At 37.8% G+C, this 25037-nt stretch overlaps 1 protein-coding gene and 1 non-coding gene across 2 annotated transcripts in view; both read right to left on the reverse strand.

Annotated features, from left to right (window-relative positions):
* The window catches only part of LOC100971897 (ankyrin repeat domain-containing protein 30B), a 48798-nt gene that overhangs the window by 15670 nt on the left and 8091 nt on the right, over positions 1–25037 (reverse strand). Inside the window, 6 exon segments of the mRNA XM_055102790.1 lie at positions 3135–3207; positions 12013–12043; positions 17276–17651; positions 17850–17878; positions 20944–21008; positions 23610–23747. Coding sequence (XP_054958765.1) covers positions 3135–3207; positions 12013–12043; positions 17276–17651; positions 17850–17878; positions 20944–21008; positions 23610–23747 — 712 coding nt within the window.
* Positions 22268–22374, reverse strand: LOC129394642 (U6 spliceosomal RNA). Its single transcript, XR_008621984.1, has one exon. It is a non-coding gene; the product is annotated as a U6 spliceosomal RNA (small nuclear RNA).

A 25037-nucleotide genomic window follows, 5' to 3' on the forward strand; every position in this document is an offset into this window, starting at 1 on the left:
CATATAATTGTCCATAAATCAATGCAGACAAATTATTTAGTTTTTAGACAAACAACTTTGGAACTAAATAGATTCCTAGTGCCTTCTAAGCCTTATTTTCTTTTGCACTATTCTACACTGGCTTCAAAATTAATCCTGCAAATTAGCAGAATTGCACTATGCAGCTGTTATCTACTTGATACATGATTATAAAGTATGTTCTGATAAATGTCAGAAAATAATTTCTTGGTTTGCTTGTTTGTTTTTTGAGATGGAGTCTCGCTCTGTCACCCAGGCTGGAGTGCAGTGGCATGATCTGGGCTCACTGCAAGCTCCACCTCCCAGGTTCACACCATTCTCCTGCCTCAGCCTCCCGAGTAGCTGGGACTACAGGTGCCCGCCACCACGCCCGGCTACTTTTTTGTGTTTTTAGTAGAGACGGGGTTTCACCTTGTTAGACAGGATGGTCTCGATCTCCTGACCTCGTGATCTGCCGGCCTTGGCCTCCCAAAGTCCTGGGATTACAGGCATGAGCCACCACACCTGGCCCTTAGATTTTTTTTTTTTAGCTAAAATAACCTAGAACAAAAATTTACTCTTATGTAGTTTATAGTATTGTAGAAATAATTAAAATTTAAAAAGTTAAATTACATGTTATATTTTGCAATATCTCTTCCTAATTTATAGTTGTATTAATTACCTCTTGTGTGGAAAAATATGAAAGTTTAGTCTTTAATAGTACCTTATTTAACTGGGTTTGCATTGAAATAGTATAGGTTGTTTCTATTCTGAACGGCAAAAAGCTAAGTATAAATAATTGTATAAATTCTGCTTCTTCCAAGAAACAGAGAAAAAAAGAATAAATCATGGAGATGGCAATGATTGATTAATGAAAATCATACATAGCCACTAAATAGAAACCTGTAAATAAATATGCTGACAATTGAGACAGCAATGCTCTAAAAAGCAGACACTGAAGAAATGTATTCTGTGAGAAAAAAGTCTGGGGCAAATCATTTTTAAAAAGGTGAAAGAGGAGGGAGAAACAAACAAGAGAGGTGACCAGTGAATCAAGTATGAGCTTCAGTCATGAAATAAAATGAAAAACAACAACTATAAGACATATGATGAAACACATAAAGTACAGACTTTTGTTCATAATATATTCCTATAATGCTGATCAGTATTTACACTACAATTAGTTATTTGTTAATACCTGGGTAATAAAGATTTTAATTTTATTATTATATAATAAGACATTCAATTAGTTAAACATGGTCTTCAGCCAATACCTAAAAGCGGGAACATTCTTACTACAGAGAGAGAAAAAATTTAAAATCGAATGTTCCATAAACTTTTCACCTGAAGAAAGTACTGGTAATCAGAATTTTAGAGTAATGTATTCCTTGAAAAGATATGTTTAATAGAACATGAGTTTTGGATGGGCGTGGTGACTCAAGCTGTAATCCCAGCACTTTGGGAGGCCAAGGCGGGCGGATCATGAGGTCAAGAGATAGAGATCATCCTGGCCAACATGGTGAAACCCTGTCTCTACTAAAATTACAAAAATTAACTGTGCATTGTGGCATGCGCCTGTAGTCCCAGCTACACAGGAGGCTGAGGCAGGAGAATTGCTTGAACCCAGAAGGCAGAGGATGCAGTGAGCCGAGATCACACCACTGCACTCCAGCCTGCATGACAGAGAGACTCTGTCTCAAAAAAAAAAAAAGAACATGAGTTGAGATTAAAATTATTTTAATCTAAACTCCACTTGGAGGATACTAGAAAATATAGTGTAATCTTCTTTCCTATTTACTACATATCTCTGATTGTCTTCTTATTTGAGACATATTTTCACATGAATTTATGCATTCTAAATATTAAAAGAAAATATAAATTTAAGCCATATTTTTGAAATGCATTATATTTAATTATAAGATATATCATGCATATTATCTCACTTGTAATATTCCATTATATAAAAATTCATTTGTCAGCTTATTTATTCACATTGAAAACCTCTTAAAATCCTTTTTATAGGCAAGACTGTATTCTGGGTACACTAGGATGCACACACGTATGTTTTCTAACCTGCAGTATCTCATAGTGATGCAAGAGCTCCAAAATGACTATTTAAATAACTAAATACAAAATCTTCCGTAATTTAAGATTTTCAAATGTGATCAAAGATCTTTGAACAATATATTTAAAAACTGCAATTTAAAAATTCTGAAATTAAAATCTTACTATATGCTTATTCAGAGTCTCTGCTTCCAGAACTGGTTGTTTACTTGGGGTAAAATCTGCATTCTTCATTTAGATGAAGAACTTAAAGCATACTTTTAATGAAAAACTTAGAAAACACACTGGCATGCCTTAATAATACAGATTCTGAGAAACAGAATTTACATTTCTAAATTTCTACAATTATTTTTAAAATTAGAGATAAGGTCTCACTATGTGCCCACACTGGTCTCAAACTCTTGGGCTCAAGCAATCCTCCTGCATCAGCCTCCCTGGTAGCTGGAACTACAGGCATGCACCACCATGCCCAAATAAATTTTCACAATTTCTAATATTATTTTGGTGTAATTAAAGAACCAAGAAGAGAAACTGAGAGAAAACTCTCTCTTGAAAACTACATGATATCAAAATAATACATGCAAAAAAAAAACCCTATATGCTATGTGGCACAGTTTCGGAACTGAACAGTATCAGAGAGATTCCTTGATTACTATAATAAGAAACTGGGTCCATCAAGACAAATTTAAGCATGAATTTTGTTTTAAGTTACAAAAGAATAATTTTAAAAGTCACAGTAAGTTTACTTATCCAAATAAATCTTTACCAGATTTTATATATTCTCTATTGTGGAAAAGTTTTTTCTAGTATAATGTTCCTGTCACTATGTATTCTCCAGCCCATTCCATTTTTTGGCCCTCACACCCTCAAAGTATTTACCAATCATTTGTTATTTACTAAAGTAAAAAAACAAATAACTGTTTAAATCAACTACTCATATTTCTATAAAATGTTTTTATCTGACCAACTTCATATTACCAACATGAAATAATGATACATACACCACTGCTAAGAAATACTATACAGAAATATATTGCAACTGAGAAAATCAACTTCACAAAAGAACATTTTACCTTGGTAGCAAGATTAAAGTCTTCCTCAACTTTTGTACACTGTGAATTTTCAATAGTCCGTGTGCCAAAAAAACTTTAAAGAAAAATGATACAACATAAATGAGCAAATTCATATATTTAAAAAGAAAATCTGCTAGTTCATATCTTGGTGCTCACTCTATAAAATGAAAACAAAAAATAAAATTTGGGGAAAGACCAGTCCTCTGTATATTATATCATGTTTCTTGGTAGAATTAAAATATGTCCTCTGTTTGTTTTTTTTTTTAATTATACTTTAAGTTTTAGGGTACATGTGCACATTGTGCAGGTTAGTTACATATGTATACATGTGCCATGCTGGTGCACTGCACCCACTAACTCGTCATCTAGCATTAGGTATATCTCCCAATGCTATCCCTTCCCCCTCCCCACCACAGTCCCCAGAGTATGATATTCCCCTTCCTGTGTCCATGTGATCTCATTGTTCAATTCCCACCTATGAGTGAGAATATGCGGTGTTTGGTTTTTTGTTCTTGTGATAGTTTACTGAGAATGATGGTTTCCAATTTCATCCATGTCCCTACAAAGGATATGAACTCATCATTTTTTATGGCTGCTTAGTATTCCATGGTGTATACGTGCCACATTTTCTTAATCCAGTCTATCATTGTTGGACATCTGGGTTGGTTCCAAGTCTTTGCTATTGTGAATAATGCCGCAATAAACATACGTGTGCATGTGTCTTTATAGCAGCATGATTTATAGTCCTTTGGGTATATACCCAGTAATGGGATGGCTGGGTCAAATGGTATTTCTAGTTCTAGATCCCTGAGGAATCGCCACACTGACTTCCACAAGTGTTGAACTAGTTTACAGTCCCACCAACAGTGTAAAAGTGTTCCTATTTCTCCACATCCTCTCCAGCACCTGTTGTTTCCTGACTTTTGAATGATTGCCATTCTAACTGGTGTGAGATGATATCTCATAGTGGTTTTGATTTGCATTTCTCTGATGGCCAGTGATGATGAGCATTTTTTCATGTGTTTTTTGGCTGCATAAATGTCTTCTTTTGAGAAGTGTCTGTTCATGTCCTTCGCCCACTTTTTGATGGGGTTGTTTGTTTTTTTCTTGTAAATTTGTTTGAGTTCACTGTAGATTCTGGATATTAGCCCTTTGTCAGATGAGTAGGTTGCGAAAATTTTCTCCCATGTTGTAGGTTGCCTATTCACTCTGATGGTAGTTTCTTTTGCTGTGCAGAAGCTCTTTAGTTTAATTAGATCCCATTTGTCAATTTTGGCTTTTGTTGCCATTGATTTTGGTGTTTTGGACATGAAGTCCTTGCCCACGCCTACGTCCTGAATGGTAATGCCTAGGTTTTCTTCTAGGGTTTTTATGGTTTTAGGTCTAACGTTTAAATCTTTAATCCATCTGGAATTGATTTTTGTATAAGGTGTAAGGAAGGGATCCAGTTTCAGCTTTCTACATATGGCTAGCCAGTTTTCCCAGCACCATTTATTAAATAGGGAATCCTTTCCCCATTGCTTGTTTTTCTCAGGTTTGTCAAAGATCAGATAGTTGTAGGTAAGCGGCGTTATTTCTGAGGGCTCTGTTCTGTTCCATTGATCTATATTTCTGTTTTGGTACCAGTACCATGCTGTTTTGGTTACTGTAGCCTTGTAGTATAGTTTGAAGTCAGGTAGTGTGATGCCTCCAGCTTTGTTCTTTTGGCTTAGGATTGACTTGGCGATGCGGGCTCTCTTTTGGTTCCATATGAACTTTAAAGTAGTTTTTTCCAATTCTGTGAAGAAAGTCATTGGTAGCTTGATGGGGATGGCATTGAATCTGTAAATTACCTTGGGCAGTATGGCCATTTTCACAATATTGATTCTTCCTACCCATGAGCATGGAATGTTCTTCCATTTGTTTGTATCCTCTTTTATTTCCTTGAGCAGTGGTTTGTAGTTCTCCTTGAAGAGGTGCTTCACATCCCTTGTAAGCTGGATTCCTAGGTATTTTATTCTCTTTGAAGCAATTGTGAATGGGAGTTCACTCATGATTTGGCTCTCTGTTTGTCTGTTGTTGGTGTATAAGAATGCTTGTGATTTTTGTACATTGATTTTGTATCCTGAGACTTTGTTGAAGTTGCTTATCAGCTTAAGGAGATTTTGGGCTGAGACGATGGGGTTTTCTAGATAAACAATCATGTCGTCTGCAAACAGGGACAATTTGACTTCCTCTTTTCCTAATTGAATACCCTTTGTTTCCTTCTCCTGCCTGATTGCCCTGGCCAGAACTTCCAACACTATGTTGAATAGGAGTGGTGAGAGAGGGCATCCCTGTCTTGTGCCAGTTTTCAAAGGGAATGCTTCCAGTTTTTGCCCATTCAGTATGATATTGGCTGTGGGTTTGTCATAGATAGCTCTTATTATTTTGAAATATGTCCCATCAATACCTAATTTATTGAGAGTTTTTAGCATGAAGGGTTGTTGAATTTTGTCAAAGGCTTTTTCTGCATCTATTGAGATAATGATGTGGTTTTTGTCTTTGGCTCTGTTTATATGCTGGATTACATTTATTGATTTGCGTATGTTGAACCAGCCTTGCATCCCAGGGATGAAGCCCACTTGATCATGGTGGATAAGCTTTTTGATGTGCTGCTGGATTCGGTTTGCCAGTATTTTATTGAGGATTTTTGCATCAATGTTCATCAAGGATATTGGTCTAAAATTCTCTTTTTTGCTTGTGTCTCTGCCAGGCTTTGGTATCAGAATGATGCTGGCCTCATAAAATGAGTTAGGGAGGATTCCCTCTTTTTCTATTGATTGGAATAGTTTCAGAAGGAATGGTACCAGTTCCTCCTTGTACCTCTGGTAGAATTCGGCTGTGAATCCATCTGGCCCTGGACTCTTTTTGGTTGGTAAACTATTGATTATTGCCACAATTTCAGCTCCTGTTCAGAGATTCAACTTCTTCCTGGTTTAGTCTTGGGAGAGTGTATGTGTCGAGGAATTTATCCATTTCTTCTAGATTTTCTAGTTTATTTGCGTAGAGGTGTTTGTAGTATTCTCTGATGGTAGTTTGTATTTCTGTGGGATCGGTGGTGATATCCCCTTTATCATTTTTTATTGCGTCTATTTGATTCTTCTCTCTTTTTTTCTTTATTAGTCTTGCTAGCGGTCTATCAATTTTGTTGATCCTTTCAAAAAACCAGCTCCTGGATTCATTGATTTTTTGAAGGGTTTTTTGTGTCTCTATTTCCTTCAGTTCTGCTCTGATTTTAGTTATTTCTTGCCTTCTGCTAGCTTTTGAATGTGTTTGCTCTTGCTTTTCTAGTTCTTTTAATTGTGATGTTAGGGTGTCAATTTTGGATCTTTCCTGCTTTCTCTTGTGGACATTTAGTGCTATAAATTTCCCTCTACACACTGCTTTGAATGCGTCCCAGAGATTCTGGTATGTTGTGTCTTTGTTCTCATTGGTTTCAAAGAACATCTTTATTTCTGCCTTCATTTCGTTATGTACCCAGTAGTCATTCAGGAGCAGGTTGTTCAGTTTCCATGTAGTTGAACGGCTTTGAGTGAGATTCTTAATCCTGAGTTCTAGTTTGATTGCACTGTGGTCTGAGAGATAGTTTGTTATAATTTCTGTTCTTTTACATTTGCTGAGGAGAGCTTTACTTCCAACTATGTGGTCAATTTTGGAATAGGTGTGGTGTGGTGCTGAAAAAAATGTATATTCTGTTGATTTGGGGTGGAGAGTTCCGTAGATGTCTATTAGGTCCGCTTGGTGCAGAGCTGAGTTCAATTCCTGGGTATCCTTGTTGACTTTCTGTCTCGTTGATCTGTCTAATGTTGACAGTGGGGTGTTAAAGTCTCCCATTATTAATGTGTGGGAGTCTAAGTCTCTTTGTAGGTCACTCAGGACTTGCTTTATGAATCTGGGTGCTCCTGTATTGGGTGCATAAATATTTAGGATAGTTAGCTCCTCTTGTTGAATTGATCCCTTTACCATTATGTAATGGCCTTCTTTGTCTCTTTTGATCTTTGTTGGTTTAAAGTCTGTTTTATCAGAGACTAGGATTGCAACCCCTGCCTTTTTTTGTTTTCCATTTGCTTGGTAGATCTTCCTCCACCCTTTTATTTTGAGCCTATGTGTGTCTCTGCACGTGAGATGGGTTTCCTGAATACAGCACACTGATGGGTCTTGACTCTTTATCCAACTTGCCAGTCTGTGTCTTTTAATTGGAGAATTTAGTCCATTTACATTTAAAGTTAATATTGTTATGTGTGAATTTGATCCTGTCATTATGATGTTAGCTGGTGATTTTGCTCGTTAGTTGATGCAGTTTCTTCCTAGTCTTGATGGTCTTTACATTTTGGCATGATTTTGCAGCGGCTGGTACCGGTTGTTCCTTTCCATGTTTAGCGCTTCCTTCAGGAGCTCTTTTAGGGCAGGCCTGGTGGTGACAAAATCGGTCAGCATTTGCTTGTCTATAAAGTATTTTATTTCTCCTTCACTTATGAAGCTTAGTTTGGCTGGATATGAAATTCTGGGTTGAAAATTCTTTTCTTTAAGAATGTTGAATATTGGCCCCCACTCTCTTCTGGCTTGTAGGGTTTCTACCGAGAGATCCGCTGTTAGTCTGATGGGCTTCCCTTTGAGGGTAACCCGACCTTTCTGTCTGGCTGCCCTTAACATTTTTTCCTTCATTTCAACTTTGGTGAATCTGACAATTATGTGTCTTGGAGTTGCTCTTCTCGAGGAGTATCTTTGTGGCGTTCTCTGTATTTCCTGAATCTGAACGTTGGCCTGCCTCGCTAGATTGGGGAAGTTCTCCTGGATAATATCCTGCAGAGTGTTTTCCAACTTGGTTTCATTCTCCGCATCACTTTCAGGTACACCAGACGTAGATTTGGTCTTTTCACATAGTCCCATATTTCTTGGAGGCTTTGCTCATTTCTTTTTATTCTTTTTTCTCTAGACTTCCCTTCTCGCTTCATTTCATTCATTTCATCTTCCATTGCTGATACCCTTTCTTCCAGTTGATCGCATCGGCTCCTGAGGCTTCTGCATTCTTCACGTAGTTCTCGAGCCTTGGTTTTCAGCTCCATCAGCTCCTTTAAGCACTTCTATGTATTGGTTATTCTAGTTATACATTCTTCTAAATTTTTTTCAAAGTTTTCAACTTCTTTGCCTTTGGTTTGAATGTCCTCCCGTAGCTCAGAGTAATTTGATAGTCTGAAGCCTTCTTCTCTCAGCTCGTCAAAATCATTCTCCATCCAGCTTTGTTCCGTTGCTGGTGAGGAACTGCGTTCCTTTGGAGGAGGAGAGGCGCTCTGCATTTTAGAGTTTCCTGTTTTTCTGTTCTGTTTTTTCCCCATCTTTGTGGTTTTATCTACTTTTGGTCTTTGATGATGGTGATGTACAGATGGGTTTTCGGTGTGGGTGTCCTTTCTGTTTGTTAGTTTTCCTTCTAACAGACAGGACCCTCAGCTGCAGGTCTGTTGGAATACCCTGCCGTGTGAGGTGTCAGTGTGCCCCTGCTAGGGGGTGCCTCGCAGTTAGGCTGCTCGGGGGTCAGGGGTCAGGGACCCACTTGAGGAGGCAGTCTGCCCGTTCTCAGATCTCCAGCTGTGTCCTGGGAGAACCACTGCTCTCTTCAAAGCTGTCAGACAGGGACATTTAAGTCTGCAGAGGTTACTGCTGTCTTTTTGTTTGTCTGTGCCCTGCCCCCAGAGGTGGAGCCTACAGAGGCAGGCAGGCCTCCTTGAGCTGTGGTGGGCTCCACCCAGTTCGAGCTTCCTGGCTGCTTTGTTTACCTAAGCAAGCCTGGGCAATGGCGGGCGCCCCTCCCCCAGCCTCGCTGCCGCCTTGCAGTTTGATCTCGGACTGCTGTGCTAGCAATCAGCGAGATTCCGTGGGCGTAGGACCCTCCAAGCCAGGTGTGGGATATAGTCTCGTGGTGCGCCGTTTTTTAAGCCGGTCTGAAAAGCGCAATATTCGGGTGGGAATGACCCGATTTTCCAGGTGCGTCCGTCACCCCTTTCTTTGACTCGGAAAGGGAACTCCCTGACCCCTTGCGCTTCCCAGGTGAGGCAATGCCTCGCCCTGCTTCGGCTCGCGCACGGTGCGCGCACCCACTGGCCTGCGCCCACTGTCTGGCACTCCCTAGTGAGATGAACCCGGTACCTCAGATGGAAATGCAGAAATCACCGTCTTCTGCGTCGCTCACGCTGGGAGCTGTAGACCGGAGCTGTTCCTATTCGGCCATCTTGGCTCCTCCCTCCTGTCCTCTGTTTTTAAAAATGATTTTAGTTACCTATTTTTGACTCTACCTCCCCAACCTAAAACATACAATAAAGACTGACTCTTAGTTCCATAAGAAATAGTGACTGCCAATATATTTGCCATACCCTGAGTATAATTCATCCTCACAAACTGTCCTCAATGATGAACTGGAAATCTACTTAATGGCTGACATAACTTTTGATATCTAAACTGGAACAAACTTTATAACCTAAAATAAGGAAGAAAGATACAGTTACCTTGTCCCTTATCCATTGTCTATCTCTGATTCAAAGACTAATCTGTGTCACTGGAAAATGACATTCTTTGTTTTCAACATAAAAGCCACTTAAGAAGGCCCTGTTGCTTCCCTTCACCCTGAAACACTACAAAACAGTACCCTGAAATATTTGAAATGTTGAAAAGCTGAACCTACAAATTTCAAGTTGCAAATGTATATTTGTTATTCGGAATATTTTTTCTCACAAAAATTGAAACATTAAAAATAATAAAATCTAACTACTTATTTTATACTTGTCCTTCCTTGTTCAGGTCTACATAAACTAGCAAAGCCTTAAAAATCTTCATAGGTACTTATACCCAAGGAGAGAGACTGCTAGAAAAACTGAGACCTGATAGTTGGATTTCTCTAAGTACTATATATACAGAGAGAAAGATCTGGAAGTGGGAGCCACTATATATAGTGAAAGTGTCTCTCTCACTTCCAGATCTTTCTTCTGCAGGGCTTCATGGCAGTCTCCAACCTTTAAATATTCAGCTCATCAAAGCACAGACTACTGAAAAGATAAACTCAATGACCAACCAAGAAGTTCTGTATTCACCTGTTCCTGAAAAACAACGAAATGGAGTCTCAGTCAGTCATTCACCTCCAGCATAAGCATGTTACCAAAAACCCAACTGAACCACGACTTACTTGCCAGTCAATCTTACCCCTGCTTTATATGTACATGGGTAGGACATCAGAGGCTTGGGAAAAGAGACAAAGGGGAGGGGACATCTGCCTTGGGCCACAGATCTATGTGACTCAGCAACCTTTAATCCCCTAGCATTCAAGGGGCTCTAAGCCACTCTTGTGAGATTTGGGGTGAAAGAACAGAATAGGACATTTCTATCAGATTGTAGAGACCTTTCCCAGTGGCTCTCTTTTTTTTATCTTTCAATAGAAAGCTTGAAGTTTGCCCATTCCTCCAATTAAACAAGCAAAAAAGCAGTGACCTATTCAGGACTTCTTTGAACCCTATTTTAGTATGCTCTTCTAGATAACTCCCAATGTCTTCTGTGTTTTTGTTCCTCTAATTTATCTTTAATCAAACTTGTCATAAAATCCAACATTCTGATCTCTTTGGTAAAACTCTTACTCCTACCAATCCTGGGATTGTTTCTTTTCAAACTTGACCTTTCCCTGATAATTCCATTCTTATCTACTTCCACTGGGTTCTCCAGCTAATTCCATTCTTATCCTTTTCCATTTGTTTAATTAGACCCATTCCCTCTTCCTATTATTCAAACACTCACCTACATGATGATATAAAAACAAGAGTAATGGGCTTTGAAATCAGTTTAAATATTACTTCTGCTACCTCCTATATTTAAATAAGTCACTTTGAGTTTCAGACTCTCCATCTGAACAACCATTTTTCCAGGATATTAAATACATTTTGAAATATGAAAGTGTTTTGATTAGCCTCCAAGAGTCCTTAAAATCCTAAAATTCCATGTGCCTTTTATTTTAGCTATAGAAAAATGGTGCTGGCAGAAAGGAATAAAACAATAGAAGAAAAGAACACCAAGCAAAGCAGAGAAGAAAGTAATCAGGAAAAGATTATAGAAAAGTCATGGAAGAAGAAAAAAAGACTCTAGAAAAAAAATGAAAAATGCCTGCAACTAGGCAGGGTACTGCTTTGAAGAAAAACTAAACTTGGAAGTCAGTCAATAGAGAATTCTATAAGATATAGCCTCTAAATATGATTAACATAACATATCTATATCTATTCTCCACTAAGAGTAAAATAATCCATCTATAGATTTACCTGGTCTTCCTTATGAAACAAAAGCCTATGTCTTGTGGCCACAGCTAAGTAAGATCTGCTCTAAACACTTTGATGATAATAACAAGGTACTGGTTACCGCTTTAACAGTTAAACATGTTAGAACAAAGTATTTGATGAATGAGTGTTCTAAGAGAAAACTCTAAAAAGAGTTAACCTATAACAAAATGTAACTTTGTGAATTGATCCAATCTGGACCTGTACCTTGATCTCAGTGATGCAGAGGTCTCCATCAATCTATGCCGAGGGAGAAGAGAAGGGATTAGGGACCAAAGTAGGCAGATGGCAAACTCAAGGGTCAGCTACTTTTTAGCTATGAATCATAGGCCAATTAATCAACCTCTCTGAACCACATTTGCCTGTTTAATACAAAGTAGGTGACAGTAGCACAGATGCTTTGCAAAGCTGTGTGATGACTATGTGAGATGATAAATATTAAGCACATAATATGTTGTCTAGCCCAGAGTAGAATACTCAGCAGATAGTGATTTCTTTTCTCTATATTTTCTGAGTTAACCTATTCGTTTTAAAAAACCGCAAAGTCTTACCTGAATATAGGCTCTACAGAACTCACATCCACTATTAAAGAAAAAAAGTAAAATACATTAAATTAACAAATATAAATAGAAAATACAGAGTATTAACAACGTAAGAGGGCATGATGGCAAATGCCTGTAATCCCAACTACTTGGGAAGGTGAGGCAGGAGGATCACCTGAGGAGCCCAGGAGTCTGAAAGCAGCCTAGGAGACATTGCGAGACTTCAACTTAACTTAAAAGAATCATGCATATTTTCGTGCATGATCCAGATCTTGTTTAAAAAAGCATAATATTCCAACACTTTGTTATGAAGACTCATGATTTGATATAAAGGTTTCCTTTGGGACCATACATTGAGACTATAGTAAAATTATTATTAAGTATACTCTTGGTAGGAAATTAATGCATTAAGAACACTTTTCCCCTCCTTTATAGTTCTCAAATGCACGGAAAAATAGAATTTATCACAATCTGATCTCTACAAGTAAGCTACAGTATACAATAGTCATAATCCAAACAGAATCCTGTAAGACAGACAGAAAATTGTATTATTATCAGAATTAGTGTAAGTGGACAGTGTCAACCTTAGAAAGTATAATTTCTAGAAAAATGAACTAAGAGCAGTTAGAGCAGAGTACACAGTAGTCTCTCTTTATCTGCTCTATGTGTAGAAAGAAACACACACAACATGATTTCCCTCTGCTCTCATGCCACAATCATCAAAACAGAAGACTTCTGTGACCAAATGTGTGGAAGATTTTGTCCACCAAAAAATAAGCAATCAATTCTGTAGCAGAAACCAGCAAGTTGTCCTCTATTTAATTCCAACACTATCTATCTAGAAATAGTGTTAGATCCCACAGGCTGAGGGCTCAGTCTCACAAGACTGCCCTCCCACATCAGTTGCAAATGTGGATCTCTGAATCATCTAACCAGCTGGTTTCAAGTTGGGATTCTCATGACTCCCTCTTTGGGTTTGATTAACGTACTAGAGTGCCCCAAATACTAAGGGAAACACATTTACCAGTTTATTATGAAGGGTATCACAAAGGAGACACATGAAGAGATGCATAGAGCAAGTTATAGGAAAGGGGCATGGAGCTTCCATGCCCTCCCAGGGCACATCAGCCTCCAAACACTTCCATATGTTCAGCTATCTGGAAGGTCTCTGATCCCAGTCCTTCTGGGTTCTAAAGAAAGCTTTATTACATAGGCACGAATAAAAAAAATCTGTGGCTCTTGGTAACTGACCTAATCTTCACCTCCTAGGAGGTTGAGGGGTGGGGCTGAAAGTCCCAACACATCATGTCTTCTTCTTTCTTGTGACCAGCTCCTATCCTGAAGCTACCTAGGGACTGCCAGCCATCACTCAATTATTAGCATACAAAGACATCACTTTGGAGATTCTAAACATTCTATGAGTTGTACGCCAGAAAACAGTGTTGAAGACCAAACATAGATTTCACAATATAATATCCATGGTTTTGATTTCTGTGATTTCAGTTATTCATGGTCAACCATAGTCCAAAAATATTAAATGGGGAATTCTAGAAATATGCAAGTCATAATTTCTAAATAATGTGTCATTCTAAGGAGTATGATGAAATATTAAGACATCATTTTCCATCTCACCCAGGTCATGAATCATTCCTTTGCATGTGCTATCTGCCCATTAGTCATCAAAATGGTCTGTTTCTGAGTCCCAACCATCAACATTGTCATGGCTCAATGATCCACCATCACATGAAGCAGATGATCCACCTTCTGATATGTAGTCAGATAGCCAGAAATAATTAGTAGCCTAACACCACATGACAACTCCTACCTCATTCACCTGACTTCATCTCATCACATAGGCATTATATCATCTCACAGTCATCACAAGAAAAAGAAGGGTGAGTACAATACAAGACACTTTGAGAGACCGTATTCACCTAACTTTGATTACAATGTATTGTTATTGTTTTATTTTATCATGAGTTATTCTTAATTTCTTACTGTGCCAAATTTATAAATTAAACTATCATAAATATGCATATATAGAAAAAACATGTATATATAGGGTTTCATACTATCCACAGTTTCAGACATTCACCGGGTGTCTTAGAAAATACCCCCCATGGATAAGGGTGAATTACTGTACTTATTTGTGTGTGTTTGTTTATGTTTGTGTGAGAGAGAGACACAACACAGATCTCCACTCTCCACAAGAAGCAGATAAAAAAGACAACACTTTTCCTCACACTTTACCCTTAGGTTTTGACAATTCTGGAAAAATATTGGCATGTGTACTTACCAGTCTAGACAATTTTCCAGACCCTAGGTATGTTGGCTGCTTCAGTTACAAAAAGTTAGGTAGGATCTTGGGAGATTTTTTCTTCGACACCAGAAATATCAACCATATCAACAGTATACTTAACAACCCTAAAATAATTCTTTTGAACAGATTACCACTGAAGAACTTGTAAGTTAAATCTAATTGACTTTTCAGTAATCTTACTGCTTGAAATTCTCACATTTAAAAGTAACTCCTCTCCTACTTTTCATTAGCCACTGCTCAATCTCCTTTACCAAGTCTTCTGACTCTGTGAAATGTTGATACTCCCAGGGTTTTGTCAATGGCTTTCTTCTTATTCTACATCTTCTGCATCATGGATAAGCTCATTGAGATCTATGGCTTTGCCTAATAATTATAATAAAATTATTCTAAGCCTACATCTCCAGAGTTCTATCTCCAGCTAGAAATACGTATAAACCAATTACCTACAGAAAATATCCCACATGAATGTTTCATTGAACTCAATATGTAAAGAAAATGGTTGGTCTGTCCCATGACTATTTGCACTTCTCTGCTGACCTGACAATTTTCTTTTCTTTTTTTTTTTTTTTTTTTTTGAGATGGAGTCTCGCTGTGTCACCCAGGCTGGAGTGCAGTGGTGAGATCTCGGCTCACTGCAAGCTCCACCTCCTGGGTTCATGCCATTCTCCTGCCTCAGCCTCCTGAGTAGCTGGAACTACAGGCGCCTGCCACCACGCCCAGCTAATTTTTTGTATTTTTAGTAGAGACGGGGTTTCACCCGTGTTAGCCAGGATGGTCTCCATCTCCTGACCTCATAATCTGCCCACCTTGGCCTCCCAAAGTGCTAGGATTACAGGCACCATGCCCAGCCCTGACCTGACAATTTTCTACTCCTTCCCCATGAGCATTGTAAATGCTCATGCACAGTCTGTAAACTTAAGACCTGAGATTTTCTCTGTCCCCTAGCTTTTTAAACTCAATAATAACTAAACCATATTAACTGTACCTCTTTTCTGCCCTTGCTTTATCTTTCCAGTGACACTGGAAATACAAACTTATTATTTTATATTTATATTTCCTACTTAGACATGGCCCCTTAACTGATGGCTTTCACAGTGAAAAAGAAACCCTACCAATTACTATTGTTATTTTTTAAGTTAAAAAAATTCAGTAAAACAAATCAAAATAAAATAATGGCAAAGAAAGACATACAGGTTTGTATCTGTAAATTGAGCTTCTGAACTTGATTCCTTTTACCCTGGAAGGGTCAAATTTTCATAATAGATTGATACTAGGCCACAGATTGGTGAAAAAAAAAAGACTATAGCATGAACTACTACAAAAGCTTACTTTGTCTTTAAATCTTTTTATGTAATTACCCTCCATCTATCTTCTATGTGAAGGGCCAGCAAACTGTGTATCACAGGCCAAATTCAGCTTACCAAATGGTTTTTTATACATAGTTTTCTTGGAGTGCAATCATGCCTATTTGCTCACACATTATCTATGGCTGCTTTCACTCTACAATGCAGAGTTCAATAGCTGTTATAGAGACACATGGCCTAACATATTTCTTTTTCTTTTTCTTTTTCTTTTTTTCAGATGGAGTGTTGCTCTGTCACCCAGGCTGGAGTGCAACGGTGCGATCTCAGCTCACTGTAGCCTCCGCCTCCTGGGTTCAAGCAATTCTCCTCCCTCAGCCTCCCAAGTAGCTGGGATTACGGGCACGTGCCACCAAGCCTGGCTCTTTTGCATATTTTTAGTAGAGATGGGGCTTCACCATATTGGCCAAGCTGTTCTCGAACGAACTCCTAACCTCACGATCCACATGCCTCAGCCTCCCAAACTGCTGGGATTATAGGCGTGAGCCACCACACCCAGCGGTCTAACATATTTCCTATCTGGCACTTTACAGGAAAAGTTTGCCAATCTCTGCCTTATACCACGACCAGAATGCCCTGATGCTCAGATCCAATCTTGTGACTCCCCTGCTCAAACTTTTCCAATGAATCCCTGCAGAAAACATTGCTGGCTTCCTATGCCTAGTAATTATTTATTCGTTTTTTGCTGCAGAAACACAAGTTTATTTAGATATTCATTATTCCATTACCCCCCCATTCCATCTCAAAAATAGAAATCATTCTTCTAAGCTAATCACAGTAATTACATTTGCTTTCCTAGTGACTGGCTTAGAAATGAGCATGTGGTATAATCCAGCCAACAAAATGTTACAGGAAGATTATTGCAAGCTTCCAAGTTTTCTCTCTATTTAAAAGAAACATGTGAACAAAGCAGCCCTTCCAGCCTTTAAATATTGTCTTGAGAGAGCATGATGATTGGAGCTGTTGCTAATTAGCCAACCAAAAGTGGGATCCTGACTGGGCACAGTAGCTCACACCTGAATTCCCAGCACTTTTGGAGGCCAAGGCGGGGCTATCACGAGGTCAGGAGTTGGAGTTTGGCCAATATAGTGGAACCCTGTCTCTACTAAAAATACAAAAAATCAGCCAGGTGTGGTGGTGGGTGCCTGTAATCCCAGCTACTTGGGAGGCTGAGGCAGGAGAATTGCATGAACCCAGGAGACGGAGGTTGCAGTGAGCCGAGATCGCTCGCGCCATTGCACTCCAGCCCGGGCAACAGTGCGAGACTCCATCTCAAAAACTAAATAAATAAAATAAAATAAAAAATACAAAAGGGATCCTATGATATCCCTGTACTACCAAAACAACTTTGGTTCCTATGATTTTAGCCACTGTTAGTTAGTTCATCTAGTATTTACAACCAGAAGTATTGTGAGAATTTTTCCAGGGCCTACAGAATAAGATCTATTTATTTCTACACTATTAAAAAGTGTTGCCTAAGCTTGCCTTATTTAGATATTCAAGTCATTCCCAACAACTCCCATATCACACTTTTTTCACTAGGGAACCCAAAGTGCCAATAAACCCTGCAAAGTTCACTCAAGCATCTTACCATTTGTACTTGCTTTTGTAGATGTTTCTTTTGTAGGACATGCAATCATATTAGATGTACCTTTTTCCAAAACTTCAGTTTTATTAGGTGTTACTCCTGCCATGCATTCAGTCTTTACAGATGTTTCTTTTTCCTCCCATGTGATCTTCCTAGGTCTTTCTTTTGCTGGCCATGAAAATTTCTCAGATGTTTCTTTTGTAGGCCTCAAAATTTTCCTAGGTGTTTCTTCTGTTGACTGTTCAAACTTTCCAGATGTTGCTTTCCCCAGACATTGAATTTTGGCAGATGTTCCCTCCACCAAGCGTGCAGCCTCATCAGGTGTTTTTTCCACCAAGCTTTCAGCCATGTCAGGTGTTCTTTCCGCCAAGGGTGCAGCCTCGTCAGGTGTTTTTTCCACCAAGCTTTCATCCATGTCAGGTGTTCTTTCCGCCAAGGGTGCAGCCTCGTCAGGTGTTTTTTCCACCAAGCTTTCATCCGTGTCAGGTGTTCTTTCCGCCAAGGGTGCAGCCTCGTCAGGTGTTTTTTCCACCAAGCTTTCATCCGTGTCAGGTGTTCTTTCCACCAAGGGTGCAGCCTCATCAGGTGTTCCTGTAGATGTTCCTTCTGCCAAACACACAATCTGGTTAAATTTTCTTTCTGCTTAAATATCATCCTCCTGACTTCACCTGGCAAACTTCTACTTATTCTGTATGCTTTCCTTAAATATTACCAAACTTTTCTTTTCTCTCTTCTCTTTTTTTTGATGGAGTCTTGCTCTGTTACCCAGGCTAGAGTGCAGTGGCATGATCTCAGCTCAATGCAATTCAAGCGATTCTCCTACCTCAAGCGACTCTCCTACCTCAGCCTCCCAAGTAGCTGGGATTACAGGCACAGGCCACATCACCTGGCTAATTTTTTGTATTTAGTAGAGACGAGTTTCACCATGTTAGTCAGGCTAGTCTCAAACTCCTGAGCTCAAGCAATCCATCTGCCTTGGCCTCCCAAAGTGCTAGGATTACAGGAGTGAGCCACTGTGCCTGGACACTACCAAACATTTTAAAGCTTTAATTCTTCACCTTGGATATAAAATTTCTGACACATGCTGAATATGGTAATGGCATGACATAGTAAGTAATAATTATAAGCTCCAAAAGGGGTTCTGGCACAGAGTAAACACTAAATAAAGTAATAAATAATAAAAAAGATAATAATAAGAAGAAAAATGCTTAGTATCTTAATAAAGAAGCAAATAAAAAAGACAATGATAATAACAAGGAAGATACTTAGTACCTTAAAGATAGCTGACAGTTATTTGTTAAGTGGACAAGCAGATAAACGAATAAAAAACATTTTTAAGGAAATTCTGTTGGAAAAATGCAGAAATTCAATAGGCACAGCTCTTCTGTATTATGAGCACCTTAAAGACCCAAACTATGTGTATTCCATCTTTGTCTCCTGCAACTTGCCAAACCTAACTTATAGAGGTCCTTTGATAAATATATAATAAAGATGTGCTCATACAGTTCATATTGTACAATGCATTGTGTCACATTTAGGTATCACAGTAGCATTTTCATTATTGTGAAAAGTTTTTGTAATTTTTTAATAATTTTTTGTGTTTAGAGTTAAGCTATTTGAATATTTATAATGATAATATTTTGGCTATTAGAGTATCTTGCTGTAACAAAATTACTATTAACACACTAATTATCCAGTAGATAGAACAACATACCTTGCTCTAATGAAGTAAATATATCTTATTTGGTTTCAACTTAGATGGAATGAAGTTGATAATAGTGAGACCTTGTTGGTACAAGACTATGTAACATAACCTGCGCTTCTCAACAAAGAATTGCTTTTCTGACTTCTGCACTCAGTAGGTATCTTTGAAAGATAATCTCCTATTGGTACTGATGCACCCTGGCTAAGTTTTGTAATTCTTGCTGACATTTGTTTATGGTGCCAGAAAAGTATTATTAAATTCCAAATTCTAAAGATAGTTACTTTTTTAGTGACACAAGTCACTTTGTCACACAGTTGATCCTTGAATAAGGGTTTTCACTCTAGGAGCCCACTAATAGATTTTTCTTTTCCTTTCCCACTGCAAGATGGCAAGACAAATCTCTCCTCTGCCTTCTCCTTATCAGACTACTCAACATGAAGGCAGTAAGAATGAAGACCTTTATGTATAATAATTGACTTCCACTTAATAAATAGTGAATATATTTTTTCCTCCTTATAACAGTTTCTTTCCTCCAGCTCACTTTATTGTAAGAATACCGTATATAGTACATATAAAATAGAAACTATGTGTTTAATTGACTGTTTATGCTTTCAATAAGGCTCCAGGTCAACAGTGGAATATTAGCAAAGTTTTGGAGGAGTCAAAAGAAACAGATTTTCATATGAAGCAGATTTTCAGCTGCATGGGGGATCAGCACCCTAACTCTCATATTGCTCAAGATTCAACTGTAATTAACTCTCATTTACTAAATGCAAACCATTTATTGTAAAAATTAAATAGAGCCCAGAAGTTCAATACCAGCCTGGGCAACATAAGAAGACCCTGTCTCTACAATAAATAAATAAATAAATAAAACCATGTTTCTTCATAGCTTATTGTGTGAGTTCATCAGGCTCGTGGGAAACATTTTAAGATGACATTATAGGACATAGACACAAATCTCCTTGGAAGGCCAGAAAGTTTTGTAAAAGTCTCAAGATAGGGTTATGGCTGAAAGCAGTCTAATCCTTACCTTGAGTAAATAACCTAAAGTGGGTACAAAGGAAAGTAGAGTAGTTTATCTAAATAGCTTGTTTACTCATGCAGTCTTAAGACTCCCCTTTGATCACCCATGGGCAGGATGGCTCTCCTGGGGTGGGGTGACCAGATTAATTACCCACAGGTATGTTGACTCAAAGCCTTTGTCATTAAAACTTTGCTAATAAATGCCCACAGGGCCAGCCTGCCAGGGTTGTGGCTGCTGACTCCTTACAGTGCCTTCCTTGGTGTCTGTAATGGTCTCAGAACCCTTGCTGCTCTTTCACTGAATATGGGTGTCTGGGTATGTGTCTCATCCGTCATGCAGCCGGGGTCTGCAGGATAGACCCCTGCAGGTTATAATATTCAAATGTTACAGTTTTCTGTTATTAATTCCTACTCTCCATTATTAGATGTTCAATTCTTTGTGGCTTGTAATTCAGGGCATGTAAACTAATTATAATTTGTAATAACATTTATTTATAAATATATTAATTCATTAAAGTGGATGACCTGATCATCCCCTATTACTGAGCTCATCAATCACACCAAGGGTTATACATTGTATAACAAGTCTAAGTTGTTATGACAATTGAGGAATCATACAATATACAAACTTAAAAATTGTGTTACCTATATACACAAAATATTATATAGGATTTTAGGGACCATAATTAAATATTTTTTCAGATAATATTTTTTGAGATTATAAACTACCTACACCTAAATTCTTAAATAATTCTGAATAATAAATTAAAAAAATAAATCAAAGCTATGTATACATTATATATACACACACACCCACATATATGTATATATGTAAACACATGCTATTTGCACATTGCTTTTTGAATTGCTTTTTTGTGATCAGCACTTCCATAATCTTATGGTAGCACCATCAAGAGTAGTTTGCTATCCGAAGTCTTACCTGGATTGGTATTTTAAGGATTTTTAGGTAATTTTCGTATATGTTCCAAAAGTTGTTGATGAATGCTATGTATAAAAATGTAATAAATAAAATTACTATTTTAACAAGATATAAAAAACATTTACCAAATTTATTAAGTTCTTAGAGTATTTCAGACGATATCAGAGCTAACATCAGAACGTTACTTATTTCACAGACTTTAAGTCTGTAAGCTCTATGAACTTATTAAGCTTCTAATTAAATAATAAATAAAGTAAGATGAAATACTCATGAATTGAGGGCAGTATAACTCAGTAAATTAACTAGAGTTAGCTTGGCTTAATGGAAAATGTCCCTAACTCAGAAAAAGTCCTAGCGCAGTTACCAACAGGTATTTTTTCTTGAACAAGTTGCTTCTCTTAGGCTCAATGTCTTCTAAAAATGAGGATTTTAGAGACTTATTTCACTAGGTTATTACAAAGATTAAACAAGATAACATTTTTAAAATGCTCAAAGAAATAGTGAAGCAATGAAATAATTTATTCTTGAATCTTATTGCTGAAACTATTTTAAAATTCCCAATAAAACCCAATGTGTTGGCCTGGTGCGGTGGCTCATGCCTGTGATGCAAGTACTTTAGGATGCTGAGACAGGGGGATTGCTTGAGCCCAGAAGTTCAAGACCAGCTTGGGCAACACAGGGAGACCCTGTCTCTACAAAAAATAAATTTAATTTTTTTTAAAAAAGTGTTTCTTCATAGGTTGTAATGTTGAAATGTTGCAGTTTTCTGTTATTAATTCCTACTTTTGGTTATTAGATGTTCTATTCTTTGTGGCTTGTAATTCAAGGCATCTAAGCTATTTTATAATTTGTAATGAAATTTATTTGTAAATATATTAATTCATTACATTGGATAACCTGATTATCCTCTATTACCGACCTCATCAATCACACCAAGGGCAGAAAACTAACAGATCTCAGCACCTGGCTTGGACTACTACTACTATTTATCTACCTCCTTAAACCTGAATCAACAAATCTTTGTTAGAATGATGCTTAAGTCATGATGTTCATTTCCAGCTGCTGTGGAACACAAAACCCTACCTTTATTTTTTGTAAGTTCCACAAACAAGATGCAAGTTGGTATTTTCTCATTTCTGAGAGGCCTACTAACAACATATTGCACACAAGATCCTATGTGTTACCACATCTCATTTCATAGATCACCTTACATAAATATTTTTTGTATGAAAATCACAACTGCAATCCTGGGTGTCACCCATTTTGCTTTGATTCACACCATTTCCTTGGAGCTAGTTAGTCAAATGTCCTTTTGGGGACTGCAAGAAATATGCAACACTTCACAGATTTGTGTGTCATCCTTGTGCAGGGACCATGCTAACCTTCTTGACATTGTTTCAATTTTAGTATATGTACCCCTGACACCAGCACAAATCCCTACTTTTATATGTGAAGACCGATCAGTGATGGATGAGGCTTAGCTCTGTTAAATCTAAGCAACTTACTTGAGATAGACTGAAGTCTATTGAATGGCTTCATGGTAATGCAGAATTTGAAAACATTTTAAAAACTCGAGGTAAAGATGCAAGTAACATGGAAGATTTTTACTTTCAGGAAAAGGGAATCACTTGAGGGAACAACCACAAGTTGGAACCCACTACAACTTTGGAAAGATGACATGGGATTTTACAGAATAAGATGAGACCTTCCACTACCTATAAAACGGTGCTACACGGGATATAAAGTGCCAGGAATATAGATATGGTAACAAAATAAAAATGGATCTCTAATTTCTTCCTGTAACAGTATTTCAACCTGTCGTACAGTCTTAAACTTTCACAACTAATATTTGCTAGAGAAAATAGAAAAAGTCACTCAAATGATAACTTATCATGAAGGTCTAGGCCAAGTCCGGGCTAAGATGTGGGTTTCACATCAGGTTTTGAGTGGGAGGAGAATGGTCAATTTGCTCACTATGTGTGTGGCAAAAGATAAAAGTCCTAGCTGCCAGAGCAGGGTGCTGGTACTTTGGAAACAATGGCTGAGAATATGTATGTGAACTTTAAAAAACTGTAATAACTTTGAAGTCTACATATGGATCACCATGAAAACTGAGGGATCTGTGTTAGTAAGGGCATCCTGGTCACAAAGGTCAATCATTACCAGACTGCAGAAGCAGTTTCAATGGCAACGGCACAGCAACAGAATCAATGGAAACAACAAAATGAAGAGAATGGCCGTGTCCCCCCCAATCCTTCTGACTTATGCAAAATGAATGTCTTCCTTGGACTTAAGGAACCCCTTAGATTCCTTTTAAAAATTCAAGTATTAAGGTATGGAAGACAGCCCCCAGGGGACACTATCAGGTCTTCTGCCGAAGTGGACATTTCCAGACCCAAATAACTAATTAGAAAAATCAAAATTGTGACACTGTGTTTATCCCGAGCCTAGGGGTTATACTTCAAATCAAGCAGTCAACATTAGGATCCCTAGGGATAAAGTTGTTGAAAGTCCTAAAATAAAGAATCCTGGACCCAGTACTCCTTCTAACTAGTCTGGCTTTTTGCCTAGTTTCTGGCTGATGAAGTGAACTAAGTCATTGTCTTTCAAAAACTACCTGAAACAAACTATAAAATCTCACCTAGCCTTTAAATGTAAACACTTACTAATTAACTCCACAAGCAGCAGCATAACGTTCTGCAGTTATTCCATGTATGTCTTCAGCAAAGACGTCAACATTTTGCTGAAGAAGCATGCCAACTATCTCTGATGAGCCTTCACATATGGCAAGCATGAGGGCTGTGCTAAAATAACAAAGAGATAACTTATTACGAGCAGAATCAATTTAATATGTGCCTATCAGTGTAGAATTAACCATTTACATGTACTAACAAACATAAGTATCTTGAGTGCTCAAGTGTTTATCCTTGCAAATCACCACCAAATCTAAAAGGAAGGGGCAAAAAGACTCATGTCCCACTGGGGTATGGCATACTAGAATTGGCTAACATAAAGTCCCTTGAGGGGCAAGGAATTATGATTTGTTCACTAACCTAAAAGAGGCAAAGATTTAAGGGAAGAATTATCTATTTCTTCCTTAGTCTGATATAATATTTTGTACTTCAAAATCAGCTAGAAGTCAGACAAGAGAGAGCAATCTGAAGGCTTAAAACAATATTAGGAATAATGATATTAGTAGTAGTCATAGTAAGTTTAGTTAATGATGTTGATAAGAATGTATGAGACACTGAATTAAATGCTGTTGATATTTATAATGTTACTTCAACACAATCGTCCTTAAAGCACATATTATTATTCTCCTTTTCACATAGAAAGTCATACTTGGTATTATGTAATGTTTGCAAGGTCACACCTATCAAGTGAGGAAGCTAGAAATTAAACTCAGTCTTGTGTGAATCAAAAGCCTATCTCTTTTCTCTTTATCACTCACCTATGGCTTAATTAACTAAAATATTAATCAGATTAAAGATGTCTTTCTTCCCTCTACCCATACAAATTAAAAATAAAAATACACTATGAAAAAAATGAAAAAATAATAAATTCACAGTATCTGGTGATAGCAATTAATAGTCAGTCACATAGGGATAACCTAAAATTAATATGCTTCAAAGAAAAAACTTTATTAAAGCAAATAGTCGTCCTAAAGACAAAATGGTTTTAAACTTCTGTTTCTATTTAATATTGCTTTTTTTTTCCTTTGAGACAGAATCTCGCTCTATTACCCAGGCTGGAGTGTGGTAGCATGATCTCAGCTCACTGCAACCTCTGCCTTCTGGGTTCAAGCGATTCTCGTGCCTCAGTCCCCTGAGTAGCTGGGACTACAGGCATGCGCCACCATGGCAGTAATTTTTGTATTTTTAGTAGAGATGCGGTTTTACCATATTGGCTAGGCCGGTCTCAAACTCCTGGCCTCAAGTGATCCAACCACCTTGGCCTCCCAAACTGCTGGGATAACAGGCAACAACTACCATGCCCAGCAAATATTGCATTTTTTAAAAAGTGCATGAGGTGTAAAAATTAATTCAGGATGGATTAAAGACTTACATGTTAGACCTAAAACCATAAAAACCCTA

The sequence above is a fragment of the Pan paniscus genome, chromosome 17 (genome assembly GCF_029289425.2).
Source record: "Pan paniscus chromosome 17, NHGRI_mPanPan1-v2.0_pri, whole genome shotgun sequence".
Classification (NCBI taxonomy): Eukaryota; Metazoa; Chordata; class Mammalia; order Primates; family Hominidae; genus Pan; species Pan paniscus.